This window comes from Rhipicephalus microplus, chromosome 7 (genome assembly GCF_043290135.1).
Source record: "Rhipicephalus microplus isolate Deutch F79 chromosome 7, USDA_Rmic, whole genome shotgun sequence".
Classification (NCBI taxonomy): Eukaryota; Metazoa; Arthropoda; class Arachnida; order Ixodida; family Ixodidae; genus Rhipicephalus; species Rhipicephalus microplus.
In genome coordinates this window covers 38152013-38171795 of record NC_134706.1, presented here as the reverse complement: position 1 = coordinate 38171795, position 19783 = coordinate 38152013, and the positions used below count along the sequence as shown (strand labels likewise).

The window sequence follows — 19783 nt, the reverse complement described above, 5'->3', positions numbered from 1 at the left end:
ATTCTAAAGTGTTCTTGGAGATTTTTAAAGCAGAACAGAGATTTCTGCCGAGGTCTTCATTTTGACCACTGGACACTGCCCTAATGTTGGAACGCAAGCAGTCTTCAAATTTTTTGTAATTGATCAATGTTTTCTCTGTCCTTTCAATAGATTTCACAGCACATGAGATTTCAAAGTATACAGGAAGATGGTCACTGTTTGAAGAGAAATCAATTGTTTTCCAAGACTTTATTGAAACACTTGGGCTGCAAAACGTGAGATCTAATACTGATCGTGTCCGTCCGCGAATAAATGTAGGCTGTCTATCGTTTAGGCAGGTAAGGTTTTTATTAATCATCCAATCCCACAGAAGAGTACCAGAAGGGTCTGTTCGAAATCCCCATGAAACATGATGTGAGTTGAAATCACCAGTCAGAAGGAAATCATTCTTGCAATTAGCTAAGGCAGTATCTAATTGTTGAGTATTATGCAAACCCGTTGGAAAATATGCGTTTATAAGTGAAAAAGAGTGGTGCCCTGGCAGACAGAGGTCTATTGCCAAAATTTCACAGTCTGTAGACATAAGCTGAAAAGCTATGCTCGCTGTGCGGCAAAATTTATTCGGGACTAGTATAATTAGACCACCTCCTAGTGATGGACGGTCTAACCAAAATGCTCTAAAATTGTTTAAATGATAATTCTTAACAGGATTAAGCCAGGTTTCTTGTAATAAGATTATATCCGGATATAACTGATTAATTAAGCAAAGTAAGTCAGTAGAAGCAGAAATCAAAGACCTACAATTCCACTGTAGTACTTTCAAGGTATCTATGTTGACGAGCGAAACACTTCAGCAACGGCAGCTTTAAAAATACTCTCCCTAATAAGTGCACTGGCATTTTCGCTGTCCTTTTTGGGTTTTGTGTTTGGGCAAGGAGATTTTAAAGGAGATCCAGTGCGCTTCTGACGCCTGAAATCTTGGCATACGTCCATTTCATTCTGATCCTCCGCGTGGGTCGACGTAGAAGGTACGGACAAAATTGGGGTTTTCTCCTCTCGGGATTGCCGCTGTGGGGCTAAATTCGGTATCTCTTCCACTGCACAAGGTGCCGACTTGGCCATCGGTACTGCTACTGCAGAAGCCAGCTGTGTCATCTGTGAGCAAAACACTTGAGAGATGCACTCACTTACGCTCGTAACTATGTGTTCCAGCGCTTTCGACATCGCCTTTTCTACTGCAGCCTCAATAAGATTAAGAATCTTCGTCTCACTTAGTTGTTCGTGCCTCGACGCGACTCCGGCATATCCAAAGGCCCTATCCTTCACAACTGTTATTGCTTCTCGCCGCGAGCAACGACGTCTGTCCATGATTTCTAGAAGTTGCGTTTCATTAGACCTTGCGGTGCAGTTCAGATAATCGGCCGCGTGATTTCCTGCACAGAGGCAGAACTTTTCGGTTTCGGCGTTGCACTCCTTCGATGGATGGGTATCGCCACAGATGCGGCAACGTGAATTTGATTTACAGCCCCCTGCACTGTGACCAAAACGCCAACAGTTTTGACATTGGAGAGGACGAGAAGCGAGACGTTCGACTCTGAAAATGAGCGGCCATATTTTGAACTCAGATGGACAGGAAGTGCCGGCAAAGGTAGCAATAACCGACTCAGTGGGGACTTTCTCACCGTTAACTAATCGGTTGCATCGGTACACAGCTATGACCCCAGCATCAGACAGCTTTTCCAGAGTATCAGCGGGCGTTAATGTAGAGTCGACTCCTCGTACAATTCCTTTAGTGCACGCTAAATGAGGCGGGATAAATGCACTCACCGGGACCGAAGCAAATGTCTTGCATTTTAGTATGTCAGAAACGCACGAAGGATCTGACGATCTGCATACCAAACCACCTCTTCCGAACTGACGAACATCACTTATCAGCTGAAAGTTCGGCGTCATGGCCTGCAACTCCACCTGGATCGCCTTCGGGTTGTTGAGCCTGATAAATCCACCACTCGAGGGCACCAGCACAACAGGGATGCTGCCAACACCACTGCGGAAAAAATATTACAATGGCAATTCGTCATTAGGCAAGGAGGCTGACCAAGGGCTGTGCCCTTGGCCAGGAGATGAATTAGACACTAGCACTAATTCAATTGCTTAAAGAAGTAATATGCAACGTCAGCTATTTCAACAGGTCAAATTCACCCAAAGATCAGCCAAACCACCGTCAGAAAGAGTCCGAAAAGACGAGCCCGGCTTCCAATGGCGTCCAATCCAATCAGGTGCTTCCAGCCAAACTATGCCACTTCATTTTTATTCGATTTGCTTGTCAGTTGGTATCGATAATTTCTTTGCCGTGCTCTAGTGACGACCGCTTCATCTAACATTAAGAGGTTGTCCCTGTTTCGCAAATGTACTGTTTATGACAATATGAACGTTCTATCATGTAGATAACGCTTGTGCTAGTGCAGGTAAAAATAGATTTTATATGGTGGACATAATCATTCACAGTGCTTTTAACTATCACGTCAACATAAAAGGTGTTTGCAAGTCTTGCATCTTGGATGGGAGCAACGTAGCACTGAAGAAATCAGTTCTGTTCTCGCTTTGAGAAAGACATATCTAATGACCCCCCCTCCTCTTTGCAGTTTTTTTTTCATTGCCAGCTTCCATCTTCCCCTCCCTGTCTTTTTTTTTTTTGGGGGGGGGGGGGGGATTTTCACTAATCCCAAGTCACTCATGTTTCACTTAAACATAAAAAGAAAAAAATCATAGGCTCCACATATGTGCAGAATTTCTTTTTGGTTACATTCGTTTTGAGAAAAAATTAATACCTTTGACAGCTCTGGAACGCAGCATGTTGAACGAGCTCTGTTGAATATCGTAGTGCCATCACCAAAGTGACTGGCTACAGTAATACACGGCACACTGAGATTAAGTCAAGACATACTGAATATGGAAAAGGTTCAATTCGCCTATACTTTGTTTCATACAGCAAGTGCAATGCCGTAGAAGCTAGCGAGACTTCTTGCAGTAGATGTGTTCGCACTAACAACTTCGATTGATATGTAGCATGTAACGTCCCAAAATCACCACACGACCATGAGAGACGCCGTAGTGGAGGGCTCTAGAAATTTCGACAACTGGGGTTAACAATTCTGGAAGCCTCGTCCAGCCTTCCCGCCTTAGAGACACAACAGTGGCACAACATTTTTATGTAGCAGGGCACTAGTCAAGCTTCCGATCCGCAAGAGACAGAAAATATAGTCATACCTTATTCACAAGTTTAAAAAACTACAGCCAGTGGGTATAAATGTTTTTAAATGGGCCCTTGAATCTATTGGGTATGGTACATACGCAAAGAAAAATGAGAGTAAAGCTGTCAGTCTCAAAATTTCAAACCTACCATTGTTAACTTCTGAAAGCAACGATTCCTCCCCCTCTTACACATTCAATGTGGCCCTCTCTCTCTCGTTTGTTTGGATGGAGGAGAGGGTACCAAATGTAGACATGGTAGCCTTCAGGAAGACAAGTCTGCTTGTCGAAACGCTGACTCGATAACCCCTATTCACAAACCTTTTCATAGGGAATAATATAGTATTTCAACATAATTTTTACTGTTAATTACTGACACTCACATGAAACAGATTACTTCATTTCCTTTCTTAGAATGTAATATTTCAGTGCCTTGAAACTATTGTAAGGGAATTGAAACTACTGTAAGTGAATTTATGCATACTTAGACTGTTCATCATAAATTCTTGCCTGAAGGGGATATTAGACCAACCTTTGGGTATTTGCAGTTATATTTTGTGCTTACAAAATTATCTAACCTGAATCATTACTGCATTCCAAAAACTACACCTCATTCAGCTCTTAAGATTTGTGCGGTTAAGGTGATCTAGAGCTAAGTAAACTTCAAGGCAGGACACTGTTTTCACAGGATTGTTCGAAATACAAACATTTTAGTGGTTGGTGCATTGGAAGTCTCAAAGAACCTCATGTTAACAAACTTAATAGGGAGGCTTTCGCATGCGAAAGTCCAGAATTTTTTATGGTGTTTCCCTGCTTTGCAATATCTAGGCACTTGTTTGGCTTTGTGAAGCATGTTCTTCTCCATGAACTTGTGTAAGCGAGGTCGCTAGATGAATGCTATGGGAAATTGTGGAAACAGCACTGCAACGGTGCAGAAAGAGAGCTGGCAAAGCAAAAGAGTTGTTTGCTAATTGCAGCTTTTGTCTGTCCAAGAGTTCAAGCATGGCCGCGGGCGCTGTTCTATCAAATTCTCACCATCTCTTTGCATTTTTCTTGCCTCTGTGTGAAGTTGGGAGTGGTATGAACTTCTGCAAATGAAATATATACCACTGGTACAGTTAGCGTTCGTCATAGTAGCATTTCTTTTCTAAAATTTTTGTTCAGAAGTATTTCGTTGCTAGGAAGCAATGAGCACACATTGTGTTGAAGTAAACAGCTGTGGATGTGTCCAAAATAAGGGTGAACCTGACTGTCCATTTCATTTAAATATACTGTATGGGGAAGCTCTTCCATCAATCTTGGGCTGACCACCTCTGTGAGTGCACTTGCAGTGCATGTTCAGAAAGAGCATGCCTTCAAACCACGTTTGGTACGGCCAGGTGGTTTGTGGAGCTGACAAAACTTGCGTATTGTATGAGTGTGGCCAACATGACAGCGACCCTAAGAAGCATGCGTGTCACCAATGTGTTTTTGTGCCGACGAAGGCAGCCTGCTGACCGGTGCATTCAGCCCCTTAGCGGCATTGAAAATGCGATTGCTGCAGCAGCTGTGCTTACATGTACAGGCTCACATGTACATTCTTCAATATGGAAATGCACGATTTTCTAGGCCTTGATATACATCCACAAAGAGCTTGAGGAGGTGTAGATCTTTTCAGCGATTGCAGTAGGCTGTGCTGTAAGCCTAGGACAGCTAACAAGTTCGTAAGCTGCTGTCCATGCAATTGTATTTCAGTAGAAAAAAAGTAAACTGCTCTTACAATTAAGGAATGGTTGTGCAAGTGACCCAACTGATCTGCACAATATTTTAAAAAAATTAAAACAAAGCCTGTGCAAATGCCATTCTTTTTGTTCCAAATGAAAGAAGTGGAAATAGTAGGAAGATTTGACTTTAGGTAAAATACAAGCAACCTGTAAAATATATTATGTTTTATAGTTTATTATATTTATAGCATAGAAGCCGTTATAACAAGCCTTTAAACTTACACATGATGAATTGATGAGGGAGTAATATGTTCGTTTAAATGAACTTTAAAGTGGAGCTTCGCAGCAGTGCAGATTTCTCTTAGCTAGGTGTTTTTGCAGCGATGGAGTGGCAGCGATGGCGTAGTGGTTAGAGCATTCTCTTCGCATGCAAAAGGTCCGTGGTTCAAATCCCGGTGCCGCGCAGTTCCCAACCGGATTAAAAAAAATTCGCGTGGGGATGGAACTGCATTACGAGGCCTGGGGTGCGGCCTCACCGGTAACCACCGCCGGGAACGCACTCCCTCACCAGAGAAGGATTGGCCACCCTGGTGCAGTATCTGGCCACTACCTCCCACATGCTTACGTCAAATAATTCACGGCCCTCAGTCCCCAGCAGCTGCGAAGCAACTGGCCACGGCGGTGGTCAGATCTGCAACGCAGCAGAGGGTGCTAAGAATCTCTGGATCCGGACAGGCCACCATTGGAACCTGAACTTGGCAACGTTTAACGCTAGTACCTTATCTAGTGAGGGAAGTCTAGCTGTACTATTCGAGGAGCTAGAGGGCGTTAAATGGGATATAATAGGGCTCCGTGAGGTTAGGAGGACAGATGAGGCCTATACGGTGCTACAGAATGGGCACGTCCTTTGCTATCGGGGCTTGGCTGACAGAAGAGAACTGGGAGTGGGTTCCTAATTCACAGAAACATAGCTGGCAACATAGAGGAATACTATAGCATTAATGAAAGCGTGGTAGGTATCGTAATTAAACTGAATAAGAAATACAAGATGAAGGTGGTACAGGCTTACGCGCCTACATCCACCCATGATGACGCATCAGTTGAAAGCTTCTATGAACACGTGGAATCGGCAATGAGTAAGGTAAAAACACAGTATACAATACTGATGGGAGACTTTAATGCAAAGGTAGGGAGAAGCAGGCTGGAGACCAGGCAGTATAGGAGATTGTGACATCGGTACTAGAAACGCCAGAGGAGAGCTACTAGTGAAATTCGCAGAACGCAATAATTTACGGATTTTGAATACCTTCTACCGAAAACGAGGAATCCGCAAGTGGACATGGAGGAGCCCTAATGGCGAAAATAAGAACGAAATAGACTTTATAATGAGTGCACGCCCAGGCATCGTGCAGGATGTGGAAGTGGTTGGCAAGGTACGATGCAGTGACCATAGAATGGTACGGTCTCGAATTTGCCTAGACTTGAGAAAGTAACGACAGAAACTGATACGCAAGAAGCCAATCAATGAGCTAGCACTGAGAGGGAAAGTACAGGAATTCAGACTCTCGCTTCAGAACAGGTACTCAGCTCTTAGTGAGGAAACCAACCTTAGCATAGATACAATGAATGATAATCTGACGAGTATCATTACGGAGTGTGCAGTGGAAGTTGGAGGAAGGGTAGTTAGACAGGACGCTGGCAAGCTTTCCCAGAAAACGAAGGATCTCATTAAGAAGCGTCAAATAATGAAAGTCTCAAGTACAACAGACAAAATAGAACTGGCAGAGCTTTCGAAGTTGATTAATAGGCGTAAGGTATCCGACGTAAGAAGGTATAACATGGAGAGAATTGAACACGCTCTGAAAAACGGAGGAAGCGCCAAAGCAGTGAAGAGGAAACTTGGGATAGGCAAAAATCGGATGTATGAACTAAGGGACAAAGAAGGCAAAATAACTACCAATATGGATAGGATTGTTAAAATAGCGGAGGAGTTTTACAGAGATCTGTACAGTAGCCGGGACAACCACGACTTTAATACTATAAGAACTAGCAGTAACCCAGATGACACCCCACCAGTAATGATAGAAGAAGTCAGAAAAGCTTTGGAGAGCATGCAAAGAGGCAAAGCTGCTGGTGAGGATCAGGTAACATCAGATCTGCTGAAAGATGGAGGACAGATTGTGTTAGAAAAACTAGCCACCCTGTTTACGAGGTGTCTCCTGACGGGAAGAGTACCAGAGTCTTGGAAGAACGCTAACATCATCTTAATACATAAGAAAGGAGATGACAAGGACTTGAAGAATTACAGGCTGATTAGCTTGCTCTCTGTAGTATACAAGCTATTTACAAAAGTAATTGCTAACAGAGAAAAGAAAACATTACAATTCAATCAACCAAAGGAACAAGCAGGATTTCGAACAGGCTACTCAACAAACGACCGCAATCATGCAATCAATCAAGTAATAGAGAAATGCTCAGAATATAACCAACCGCTATACATAGCCTTCATAGATTACGAGAAGGCGTTTGATTCAGTAGAAATATCAGCCGTCATGCAGACACTGCGGAATCAGGGCGTCGATGAAGTATATATAAACATCCTGGAAAAAATCTACAGGGGATCAACTGCTACCATGGTGCTTCATAAAGAAAGCAACAGAATACCAATCAAGAAGGGTGTAAGGCAGGGGGACACAATCTCCCCAATGCTATTTACCGCGTGCTTACAGGAGGTTTTCAGAAGCCTAGAATGGGAACAGTTAGGGATAAGAGTTAATGGAGAGTACCTTAGTAACCTGCGCTTCGCCAATGACATTGCATTGCTGAGTAACTCAGGGGACGAATTGCAACTCATGATTACGGAGTTAGACAAGGAGAGCAGAAAGGTAGGTCTTAAAATGAATCTGCAGAAAACGAAAATAATGTACAACCTCGGAAAAGAGCAGCGCTTCGAGACAGGTAATAGTGCACTTCAAGTTGTAAAAGACTATGTCTACTTAGGACAGGTAATAACCACGGAGCCGAACCACGATATTGAAGTAACGAGAAGAATAAGAATGGGCTGGAGCACATTTGGCAAGCACTCTCAAATTATGAATGGTAGATTGCCACTATCCCTCAAGAGAAAGGTATATAACAGCTGTATCTTGCCGGTACTTAGCTACGGAGCAGAAACCTGGAGACTTACGAAGAGGGTTCAGCTTAAATTGAGGACGACGCAGCGAGCAATGGAAAGAAAAATGGTAGGTGTAACATTAAGAGACAAGAAGAGAGCAGAGTGGATTAGGGAACAAACGGGCGTTAAGGATATCATAGCTGAAATCAAGAAGAAGAAATGGACATGGGCCGGGTATGTAGCGCGTAGACAGTATAACCGCTGGTCGTTAAGGGTAACTAACTGGATTCCCAGAGAAGGAAAGCGGGTTAGGGGGAGACAGAAGGTTAGGTGGGCAGATGAGATTAAGAAGTTTGCGGGTATAAATTGGCAGCAGCAAGCACAGGACCGGGTTAACTGGCGGAAATGGGAGAGGCCTTTGTCCTGCAGTGGACGTAGTTAGGCTGGTGATGATGATGATGATGATGGTATTGATATTGAAAAATAAGGCGTCTTTAAGAATAAGAAAGGTTGATAGTTCACAGTAACTTCTTTTTATGATGAAGATTAAACGAATTGCAAGTTGCCTTTCGACAGCTCATGTCCGAGGACATATGCCTATTTGTGTTTTATGTGGTAGTGGCCGCATTTATTTAAATATGCTGTCACAGAACGAGCGCTAAAAAAGAGCGCGCCGCCAAATCCTTGCGACAACGGGCGGCAGAAACGCCGCGAGGTAAAAAAAAGAAAAAAAAAAGAAAGCAAACATCCAGGGCTCCCGGGCGCGCGCTCTCCCCGCAGAAGCACGGCTTCGCAGACGATCCTCCTCACCCCACATCGGCGGCCCAGCAAGCCCGCGATTTTTCCAGAACGAAGGGGGCGGGGCCATACCGAGTTGACTCACCGGCCGGAGAGGGCATTCCAACTGTCTCGCCCTCTTCCCAGCTTTCGCCGCGTATCGCGCCGACGAAATGACCAGAAATTTCTGGAAGGTGGCGCGGAAGGTATTTAATCGAGCGGCCGAGACGACAGAACAGGGGGTGACGGAAGTTAACGCCAGAGCGCGTAGGAATTCCGCCGTGGAGTCGGCGAAGGTTCTGCCCGTAGTGACAGAACAGGAGGAGACGGAAGTGAGCGCCAGAGTGCGTAGAGAGTCCGCCGTGTAGTCGGCGAAGTTTTTGGTCCGTAGGGACGGCTCGAGCTACAGGCAAGAGCGTGGGTTTACCGCTATCGAGCGAAGACGCGGGCAACAGCTGCGTGTGTGAAGCCGACGGATTTCCGGCGAAGAAGTTTGAAGTTGGAAGAGTGGCCTATTGAAGACGGGAGTTTTCCTGGAAGAGAAACTCCGGCGAGGTTTCCTGGACGAGAAACATCGAGGGCGCGGAACGACAACAACGCTGGACTTTGAGTGAGTGATTCTCGGAAGAGTATCATTCAGACTTTTGTTCCAAGGACTTTGGACTGAATAGGTTTTATATCTCTTTAGTCTTTAAGTGTCTTGGTTGTTCAATGCATGCGACTGCATTGTAGTGCGTATTGTTGTCCGTGTCCGTTGTTCAAGTGTGGTTGATTGTACTGTGTAGTACATTGTCTGTTTGGTGACGTATTGTATGTAACTATTGTGGAGTGTGCATACGTGTGTATTGTTTTTGATCTGCCGTTAATGAGAATATAATTTTGTTTGTTTATCAACTCTCGGCTCTGTCTTGTTCTTTGGACCACAGCCGGCGTCCGCTGGCGCACCAATAAGGACCACTTCTAAATTGTCCACGCTTTCGTGGTGCGGTTCGGGGGGTCGATACTTCGGCTCTTGGAATTAGCCCGGCGATCGCCTCCCTAATAAACGGGACAGGTGTGACATATGCCATCAGTGTGTCTTCACCGACCCACTCATCTTTGTTAGTTATTGCTGCACGCATCTTCTGTTTTCACTGTAATATCACCCGTTACCATCATTAAGCTATATTTTTTATGCGAGCTTTATATTATTGTTTGTTTGTTTTCCTACAATATGTGGCACGTACCCACTTCAGGGGATCGACCAAGAATGCGACGTTGAGAAACTATTAAATGTTATTTTAAGAATTGTAGGTGTTTTTAAAAATAAATAAATGAAATGCCAATAATACGCAATACACTAAATTTAAACTTCAAGTTATTATGCTTTTGAGCGTTTATTCACTGTCGTATAAACGTTTACATCCTTTGTATGAACTTCTTTTGCGTTTAATTGCCTCCTCGTGGTCACGCGCTTGCAGAAGAAGAAGCTTGCGACCGCCATTCGTCGTTCAGGTTTTTGCCATTCTGTCCGAGAGCGGCAACGACCGACAATTCTCGCGACGACGACAGAGGCAGACCCCACCAGCTATGGCCGCCGACTCCGATGACGAAGTCGGGCCCACCAGAGTGCCTCAGAGGAGCGTGGCGCCACCGCCACCAGCCGGCGGTGACAGCCGACCTACTACACCGTCGAGCCCGATTGCGACCGTACGCGCGGGCCGTCTCCCGATGAGCGAGCCGTCTGGACGCCACGTGTGGCCTGCCAGTTTCATCGACCGGAACGGAATGGTCGGTTCCCGATCCACTCCTCCAGAATACTACGCTCCGCGAGCGACCACACCGCGGGCTCCCACCAACCGGATAGCGCTCGCAGCGGCCTTGGAGTTCGACTCGAGACCGGCAGCCGCTTCTCAACACTGACGCCCACACCGCACCGCTTCAGGACGGCACCGTGAGCCCCGTGTAGTACTGCATGATCGGCCTCCTCTTTGCCGGCCTGTGTGCCGCTGCGGCGTGGTCCGTGTGCCCTTAGGAAAACGCACGACCCCGCATCGGGCACAAGTGGAGCTGCTGCACCACGAGAAGCAGTCGCGGATGCCCGGCTACCATCCGCTCGTGGGGGCATCGCCGACGGGCAGAACGCTCCCGTCGGCTATGCGTGGATGCCTGCGGTTTCCTCGCGAAACCACGAATCTCGGTAGACGTGGCAGTCGCTGCCGAGACCGTCACTCGGCCACTCGCCACTGCGGAGGTCGGCTGAGTGGCACTCTTTAGTAATAAGTTAATAAACGTCCGTGTGTACTTGTTTCCGGGGTGTTTTAATTATACATTCGCGGTCTATCCAGAAGCAAGTACGTAACTTTAGCCATTACTAACCAGGGAAACTATTTTTTAGCGTTCTTAACGACGTGACTATTGAACCAACTACTTTGCGAGATGCCGCAGTACATGTTGCCTTAATGTTGACACAGTAAGCAAAACTTATGCAGGCTTTCATTTATAATAAATACCCTGTAATGGAAGTTTCGTGCTACGTTCAGGGTTGCTTGTTGGACAAGTTGGCACATACTTAGAAGGGCACGTGGGTAGACAGACACCCTCCCCCCCCCCTTTTTTTTGTCGAAGGTGGCCGGGGAGTGCGGTAGCGCAGTCGTGCCTCCGAGCATTGGCGTAGCTTGCAGGCGTGATCGAGTGCGAGCGCCATGCAAATTTAACTCCAAGGAGTGTCGTGCACGATTTCAGCGTCCCTGGAAGACTACACTGTAATGGTGGTGGTAGTGGTTAGAAGAGGCCCCGCAGGGGCGTCTGCGTAAGCAGGCATTTGGTGTGTAGCGACACCATGGACCCGAGCTGACGGGGGGGTTTCGGCTCCCTCCCACGCCTAGCCGTGCGTGGCTGAGCCGTGTCCGGGGAAAAGCGGATCCTGGTGGTTGAGCTGACGCTGGGTGCTTGGACCTGTAAGGCCCCTCGGCAGAGGCAACACAACCCTTTGGCCCTGGCTTCACGTAGACGGCACCCCCGGATTGACCCGCCTGGGGGGAATCGGCAGTCGCCTTTTCCTGTCTCTCCCTCACATCTTCGTCTTTTCTCTTACTTTAAATATTTCCTGTCCTCTACTATCTTCCGTTGACTTCCGTGTTTCCTGGCGGCAAGGGTTAACCCTGTGTGGCTATCCTAGCTTGGATACACCATATTCGGTTATAGTGGTGGTGTACAGCAGGCGTCTGCAGGGCTTGTGCTTACAGACCCTGCAGCGTCCCCTTGAAGGACTCCATGGTGGGTGGCTGGCGCCGCTGCCGAAAATAAACCTTTTCATATGGCTAGTTCCTTCCCCCCACTCCCTGATCGCCCTCAGAAAAGAGGGCGCACCGATGTAGTCTTCCAGTATTTTGGTCACCAGAGAGTATCCTTTCCCCGATTCCACGTTATCCACGCTGACACACCCGGCAAACCAGTGCGAACACTTTCACCTTTTCTTGTTTCGAAGTCTTTGACAGAAATCTTTGGCCCAGAATATAAAGCATCGAGAATGGCAAGTGGTGACCTCCTGTTGGAGCTCCGCGACCAGAAACAATATGAAAAATTGTCTAATCTAGTGAAATTTGGAGATACCAAATTAATAGTAACCTCACACCGAACCATGAACACCACCCGTGGCGTTGTTTCAGATAATGACCTGTTAGGGCTGACGGAGGCTGAACTCCTGAAGGGTTTCATCGAACAGAATGTCATCAACGTGAAGCGAATTAGGATGAGGCGTGATGGAAAAGAAGTCCAGACTAAGCACATGATACTTACTTTCAATTCAAGTGTACTGCCCGACTCCATTGAGGCTGGGTACATCAGGCTTCGAGTGAGGCCATATATACCAAACCCTCTCCGATGTTTCAAGTGCCAGCGGTTCGGCCACAGTTTACAGAACTGCCGAGGCCGCCTAACTTGCGCCAAATGCAGTGCTGAAAAACACACATCTGAAGCCTGTGAAAACTCTCTTCATTGTGCGAACTGTACTGGGGAGCATGCCGCGTACTCACGGTCATGCCCATGCTGGAAAAAAGAAAAGGAAATTGTCACAATTAAAGTAAAACAAAACATTTCATTTAGGGAGGCACGAAGGCAGGTGTCCTACCTACCAGAAACCAGCTTTGCCGAAGTGGCGCGTCAGGGGGCAGCGCCACGACGGCCTCCGGCGGCTGTCTGGCACACGCGTAGTGAGCCGGCGGTGACGCCATCCGTCCCCTCGGCGATTGTAGCCAGTGCTGTTCCGCCATCTAAGAAAGACCCACCAACCTCAGGGCTGGGGGCCGCGAAGGCCTCGTCTTTAGAGACGAGGCCCTCAAAACAAATGCAGCGCTCGCAAGAGCGCTTGTCCAGTGCCTCGCAAGAAGCAATGGACACAACTCTGAGCGTGAGGGCGCAGCAAGCGCCTAAGGATCGGCGCCACTCCGTCGACTGATCCAAAAAAGAAAAATCTCGTGTCACGACCTTTGGAAAGGGTCCGTGAGCTAATTTTCCATCCTTGAGCACACAGCACAAAACACATCTAAAATGGACACACAAATTTTACAGTGGAATGTGAGAGGACTTCTACATAACCTCGATGATATTAGATAATCCCTAATAAACATACTCCAAAGGTGCTGTGTGTTCAGGAAACACATCTCAAGTCCACACAAACAAACTTTCTAAAGCAATATGCCATCTTCCGCAAAGACCGTGACGACGCTGCCGCTTCGTCGGGCGGTGTCGCTATAATTGATTGATTTGTGGGGTTTAACGTCCCAAAACCACTATATGATTTGATTATGAGAGACGCCGTAGTGGAGGGCTCCGGAAATTTCGACCACCTGGGGTTCTTTAACGTGCGCCCAAATCTGAGCACACGGGCCTACAACATTTCCGCCTCCATCGGAAATGCAGCCGCCGCAGCCGGGAATCGAACCCGCGTGTCGCTATAATAGTTGATAAAGGTGTTGCCTGTAAGCAATTAAACCTCCGAACTTCTCTTGAGGCAGTTGCTGTCCGAGCAGTGCGGTTCGGGAAGCTACTAACAATTACTTCTATTTACATTCCTTCGTGCTACCAACTTTCGAAGACAATTTCAAAGCTTAATTGATGAACTTCCTCCGCCATATATAGTCGTTGGTGATATAAATGCACATAATCCTCTATGGGGCGGCTCCCGTTTGGATGCACGAGGACGCCTAATAGAACACTTTCTGTTTTCGTCAGGTGCATGTTTCCTCAACAAAAAAGAATCAACATATTGTAGCACTACACACAACACATACTCTTCTATAAACCTGAGTATTGTCTCGAGTACACTAATTCCTTATCTGGAGTGGTCTGTTCTCAAGAACCCCTTTAAGAGTGACCACTTCCCGATAATGTTGAAGCTAACTAAAGAAGATACATGCTCGCCTGACTTTCCTCGTTGGAACACCAAGTCAGCCAACTGGGAACTGTTCCGAGAAAACACATTTTTAGATGGAGATGACATTGCTGATTTTAATATAGACGATGCTGTGGCATACCTAACAGATTTTATTATTGACGCTGCAGTAAAATGTATTAAGCAAACTAACGGAATGACTAATAGGCGTCGCATCCCATGGTGGAACGACGATTGTAGGAAAGCGCGAAATAGTCAAAATAAAGCTTGGAGATTACTCCGAAATTACCCAACGGCTGAAAACCTCGTCAATTTCAAACAGGTGAAGCCAGAAGAACGCATCGTATTGCAAAGAAGGAAAGTTGGAATAGGTACATCTCTGGTATCAATTCTTACACCGACGAAACAAATGTTTGGAATAGGGTAAACAAGTTAATGGGTCGGGAGTCGCACCCCCTACCCTTGGTAAATAGCCGAGGTGAGAGCCTAGAGGAGCAGGCGGACTGCCTAGGCGAACACTTTGAATACGTCTCAAGTGCATCAAACTATACAGAAACGTTTTTGAAATTCAAAGAACGCGAAGAGCGGCAGCTCCTTAAATGTAAACGTCCATCCAGTGAGACAACTGCCCATTTACATTAGCTGAACTTAAGGCATCTCTTGCGTGCTGCAACAACTCGGCGCCAGGTGTCGATCGTATAACGTACGAAATGGTCAAGTACCTTCACCCCGAAGCACTAAAAACACTCCTAACTCTCTTCAATATCATGTGGGCAGCTGCGTATATTCCATTGTCATGGAAAGAAGCTATAGTCATCCCGGTATTAAACAAGGCAAAGATCCGTCCTTGGCCGCCAGCTACAGGCCAATAGCGCTAACAAGCTGCCTATGCAAACTATATGAGAAAATGATAAACCGGCGCTTAATCCACTTTCTAGAAAGTAACAGTATACTAGACCCCCTTCAGTGTGGTTTCAGAGAGGGGAGGTCGACAACAGACCACCTTGTTCGCATAGAGACATACATCAGAGATGCATTTATTCATAGGCAGTTTGTACTTTCGGTATTCCTAGACTTAGAGAAGGCGCACGACACCACATGGCGATTCGGGATTCTCCGCGATCTTGCCACCATGGGCATCCATGGGAACATGCTAAACACAATTAAAAGTTATCTGTCTAACCGAACCTTTCGCGTAAAAGTCGGAAATGCTCTCTCTAGAACTTTTACCCAAGAGACTGGTGTTCCGCAAGGGGGCGTGCTTAGTTGCACACCCTTTCTTGTAAAAATGAACTCCCTGCAGTCAGTCATTCCAAGCGCGATGTTTTATTCCGTGTATGTTGATGATATGCAGATGAGTTTCAAATCATGCAATGTGTCTATCTGCGAACGACAAGTGCAGCTTGGAATGAATAAATTCTCTAAATGGGCGGATGAAAATGATTTTAAAATAAACACCAAGAAAAGTACTTGCGTACTTTTCTCCAACAAACGAGGGGTAATTCCACTACTAAATGTGGCGATTAAGGGAGACCAACTCTCTGCAGCGAGCATAAATTCCTGGGAACCACTTTAGATTCTAAGCTGACGTTTATTCCCCATATTAAATATGTCAAAATGAAATGTTTGAAAGCGATGAACGTCCTAAAACTCCTATCACGTACAACATGGGGTAGCGATCGAAAGTGCCTCTTGAGGTTGTACAAAAGCCTTGTTGGGTCGCGCCTTGATTATGCCTCTATAATTTATCATTCCGCAACGCCAAGTGCATTAAAATCCTAGACCCCGTTCACTATCTGGGTATCCGACTTGCAACCGGTGCTTTCAGGACAAGTCCGATCCAGAACCTCTATGTAGAGTCGAATCAGTGGTCCCTTCACCTGCAGCGATCCTATAGCAGTTTCACATATTTCATAAAGGTACGTGCAAACATCAAGCATCCTTCTTATTCAACTATAAACGATATGACCGCTGCCACCCTCTTCCATAACCGACCCGCAGTGAGAAAGCCGTTCTCTTTGCGTGTGAGAAACTTAAGTGAGGAAATAAGTGTTCCGCTGCTAGAACTTTGTCCTACGCCCACAGCGAAACTTTTACCGCCGTGGCAGTGGCAGCTTATACACTGTGACACCTCATTTGTCGAGATCACTAAACACGCACCAGAAGCACATATTAAAATGCATTTCCGAAAACTACAGTCCAACTACTCATGCGTAGAGTTTTATACCGACGCTTCTAAGTCGCATGCAGGGGTGGCTTATGCAGCCGTCGGACCATCCTTCTCGGAATCCGGTGTACTGCACCCGGAAACAAGTATATTCACGGCTGAGGGTTATGCACTATTGTCGGCTGTGAAGCATATACAGAAATCAAACATACAAAAATCAATTATATTTACAGACTCATTAAGCATCGTAAATGCATTAAGATCACTTTTTAGATTAAGAAATCCGGCAATAATTGAGTTGTATTCCGTCCTGTGTACTGCGTATATGTCCAACCAGCATGTTACTATTTGCTGGGGAACCTGGCCATAGAAGTATCGAGGGCAATGTGTTAGCTGACCAAATGGCCACGTCAATTATATTGCGCGCTATTAACCCTACTTCTACTGTCCCTGCAACAGACCTAAAACCCTTCCTACGTAAGAAACTGCGACGCCACTGGCAAAGCTTGTGGGACACAGAAATAAATAATAAGCTTCACTTGATTAAGCCGCAGTTAGGTTACTGGCCCTCCGCTACGAGAACACGGCGAACTGATGTCCTATTCTGTCGCCTCAGAATAGGACACACTTATGCTACCCATAGCTTTCTGCTGACTGGCGATGAACCTCCTACTTGTGGTAGATGTGGCGAGAGGCTAACCGTCCTCCACGTCCTCTTGGAGTGTCCGGAAGCTAAAAGAGAAAGAAAAAAATATTTTCCTTTAGCATACCGCTATCATCTTCCTTTACATCCGATTATGTTTCTCGGCGAAGAGCCGCTTTTTGATGCAAAATCAGTTCTAAGCTTTTTAAAGTATGCAGTATTGAATGTTTTAGTCCAACATTGAATGTTTTTAGACCAGAAAGTTCATAGCGCATCCTCTGTTCAGAGGATGCCGCTGTGATAGCAGCTTTCAATGAGCCCAGGCCTCCATGCTCTTGTTTTAAGGGCTCCGTCGAGGCACTGGTGCTCCATGCCAAGTTTTTATTTCACATACGTATCACTTTTGAACCATTTTTTGCCTCCATTTCACACATCATTTGTCATTGACATAATTTTTCTATATGTATATTTTTACGCACCTACAGCGACTGTTTTTTAGGCCCATTTACAGCCACGTCACATCTGTTTTATCCACACTGCACATCGCACAATTCATTATCATCGCTCTGGCGCTCTTTGGCCATATCTGGCCCTTGCGCCAATAAACTCCACTAATCATCATCAGTGGTAAGAAGAGGAAGAAGGCGCCTAATTTCTGCAGCCCAGTAGGGAGCACGACACAGGCCTGACCACACGCAACCGCTGCAGCAGTGCGCGTCTTTCTTGACGCGGCGTCGCCCCTCTCTCTATGCAGAGAAAGGGTACGCAGCATCGCGTAGCCACGCACTCTCTCTTTCCATAGAGAGGGGCGACGCCTTGTCAAGCGCAGCTGCGCGCCCTTTCTCTGCATAGAGAGAGCGGCGACGCCGCGTCAAGAAAAACACGCGCTGCAACGGTAGCGTGTGGTCAGGCCTTAAAGGAAACTCCTGTGCATTTTCGACCGTACTGAGATAATACTGTTTTCAAAAAGAATTGACAGTCCTGCAACAGCTACGATGAATCATTATGCCCAGGCACTCGTCAATAATTTTAATAACGCAATGAACGATCAGTCAAAACATAAACCGATACAGGGATGGCAATGGTCGCGATGGCGATAAGGCTATACCCTTTGGATCGGATCACCTGCACTCCATGCGCGACATAACCCGAACAAGAAAAAAAGAAAGAAAAAAGAACCACGGTGCGCACCACTACGGAAACACCCCTGGACTTGCTGACATCATCGCGACGCTCCGTACCGGCACCAGTGTTCCAACCGTTGCTTGGTAGTTTCCACTTGTCTTCTGGTACGTGTTTCCACGCTGGTCCTCGCTTTCGACAAAACCGAGTGCAGTCCGCAGTGATGTTGTCTCGGAGGGCGGGAGAATACCCGGACACTGGATAACTATGTGCTTGATCGTCTCCTCTGCTGCTTTGTAAATGATGCATTGCGTCTGCAGCACGGTATAGTGAGCCCTCTAGTATCGAGTACGTAGCGTGCCATGCAGAGCGTGCCTCCGCTAGCAAACCCCTTCCTCGTGAGTTGTCGAAAAACCCTTCCCTGGCAATGTCTCGCTTCCCCGTCATATACGCAGTCATGGACGACTTCTTCTCGGCCGCTTTCACCCACTCTTCCGTTTCTTGCTGCCGCACCACCTGCAGTGTACTGACTGCTGGCACTGCCACGTGCAGTTCGCCCTGTGTTTCCAGACAGACCGTGGGTGGATGGTATCGGTCCCGCAGACTGCGCGTCCGACGTGCCCACCTTGTCAAGCAGCTGGCAATGATGATGTGCACCCAGACCTTTCGCGTGAGGTTGGCACTGGGGAGGTGCCTGAAACGCTTCTCGTACGTTGCATTAGCCACTGCTTCACGAGCCACGATGAAGGACCACACCATGTCCCCCTGTATCGCCTCGACCGGTGTCTGTCGGTGCACGCCCAGGGCTATTCGGCCGGGCTCTCTCTGACGCTTTTCCAGGTATTGCCTGGTGCTGGATGAGATCCACAACACCGCATTCCCACACGTGAGCCTGACACAGCTACCATCTTCCACAGCTCCCCCCTCCCCCTTCCCCTCACTTCGTACCTGTTAAAGGCCCACAAAGTCTGCCTACCCAAAATGCCCCCGTATCTTGTTGCCTTGATATTCCTCGCTTGCTCGTGCTGCTCAAGATATATTGACCCTGAGTTAAAGTGCACTCCAAGGTACTTTACATTGTCTGTGGACTGTAGGGTGCTTCCTTCTAGACTCCATCTTTCTCCAACGTACCTTTTTGGTCCCCATACCATTACCTCCCACTTTTGTGGATTGAACCACAGGTAGAGTGTGGCCATCCTGTCCCCCCATATGTCCAGTAAGGCCTGGAGCTTATACGGTGAGTGTGGCAATATGGCAATGTTTGCATACATCAGTGCTGGAATCCGCGTCGCCACCACCTGCCTGCATGGAACAGGGCAGGTGGTGCTCTGTCCTCCACGGTGGGTATCAAATGACGTCACAAAAATCCACCTCCGATGTCGTCACGAGATCCGCTTCACCCCGCCAACACCTAGCTAGGGTGTAAAAATAGCTCGTGTGTCTCTTCAGACGCGCGAAAAGCAAATTGGCGATGTTATCCGACGCGGAATAAAGCTGCGCCATCTCGTCGATCTGAGCTTACTAGTGACAAGTTCAGCGATGATTGCGGCTACTATCTGAGCGTGGAAGCATCGATTTTTTATTTCGACCCGCCTGTGCGTGAAGCACCTGACGTGCCCCGAAGCGATCTTCTCGTTGCTCAATATTGTAA

General features: G+C 46.9%; 1 protein-coding gene across 3 annotated transcripts in view; it reads right to left on the bottom strand.

Moving 5' to 3' along the window:
* Positions 1–209: 209 nt before the first annotated feature.
* LOC142767427 (uncharacterized) overlaps positions 210–19783 on the bottom strand; it is a 33724-nt gene continuing 14150 nt past the window's right edge. For 2 of the 3 annotated variants that reach the window (XR_012884869.1, XM_075869068.1), the window contains 2 exons: positions 17041–17099; positions 210–2026 (listed from right to left, as the gene is read on the bottom strand). Coding sequence is in view for 2 of the 3 variants with exons in the window: in XM_075869068.1 (XP_075725183.1) it covers positions 808–2026; positions 17041–17099 (1278 nt within the window). In the remaining variant the exon portion in view is untranslated. Of the gene's footprint in view, positions 2027–16698; positions 17100–19783 lie in introns of those variants that run through there. The other variant, XM_075869069.1, reaches the window with a different exon arrangement.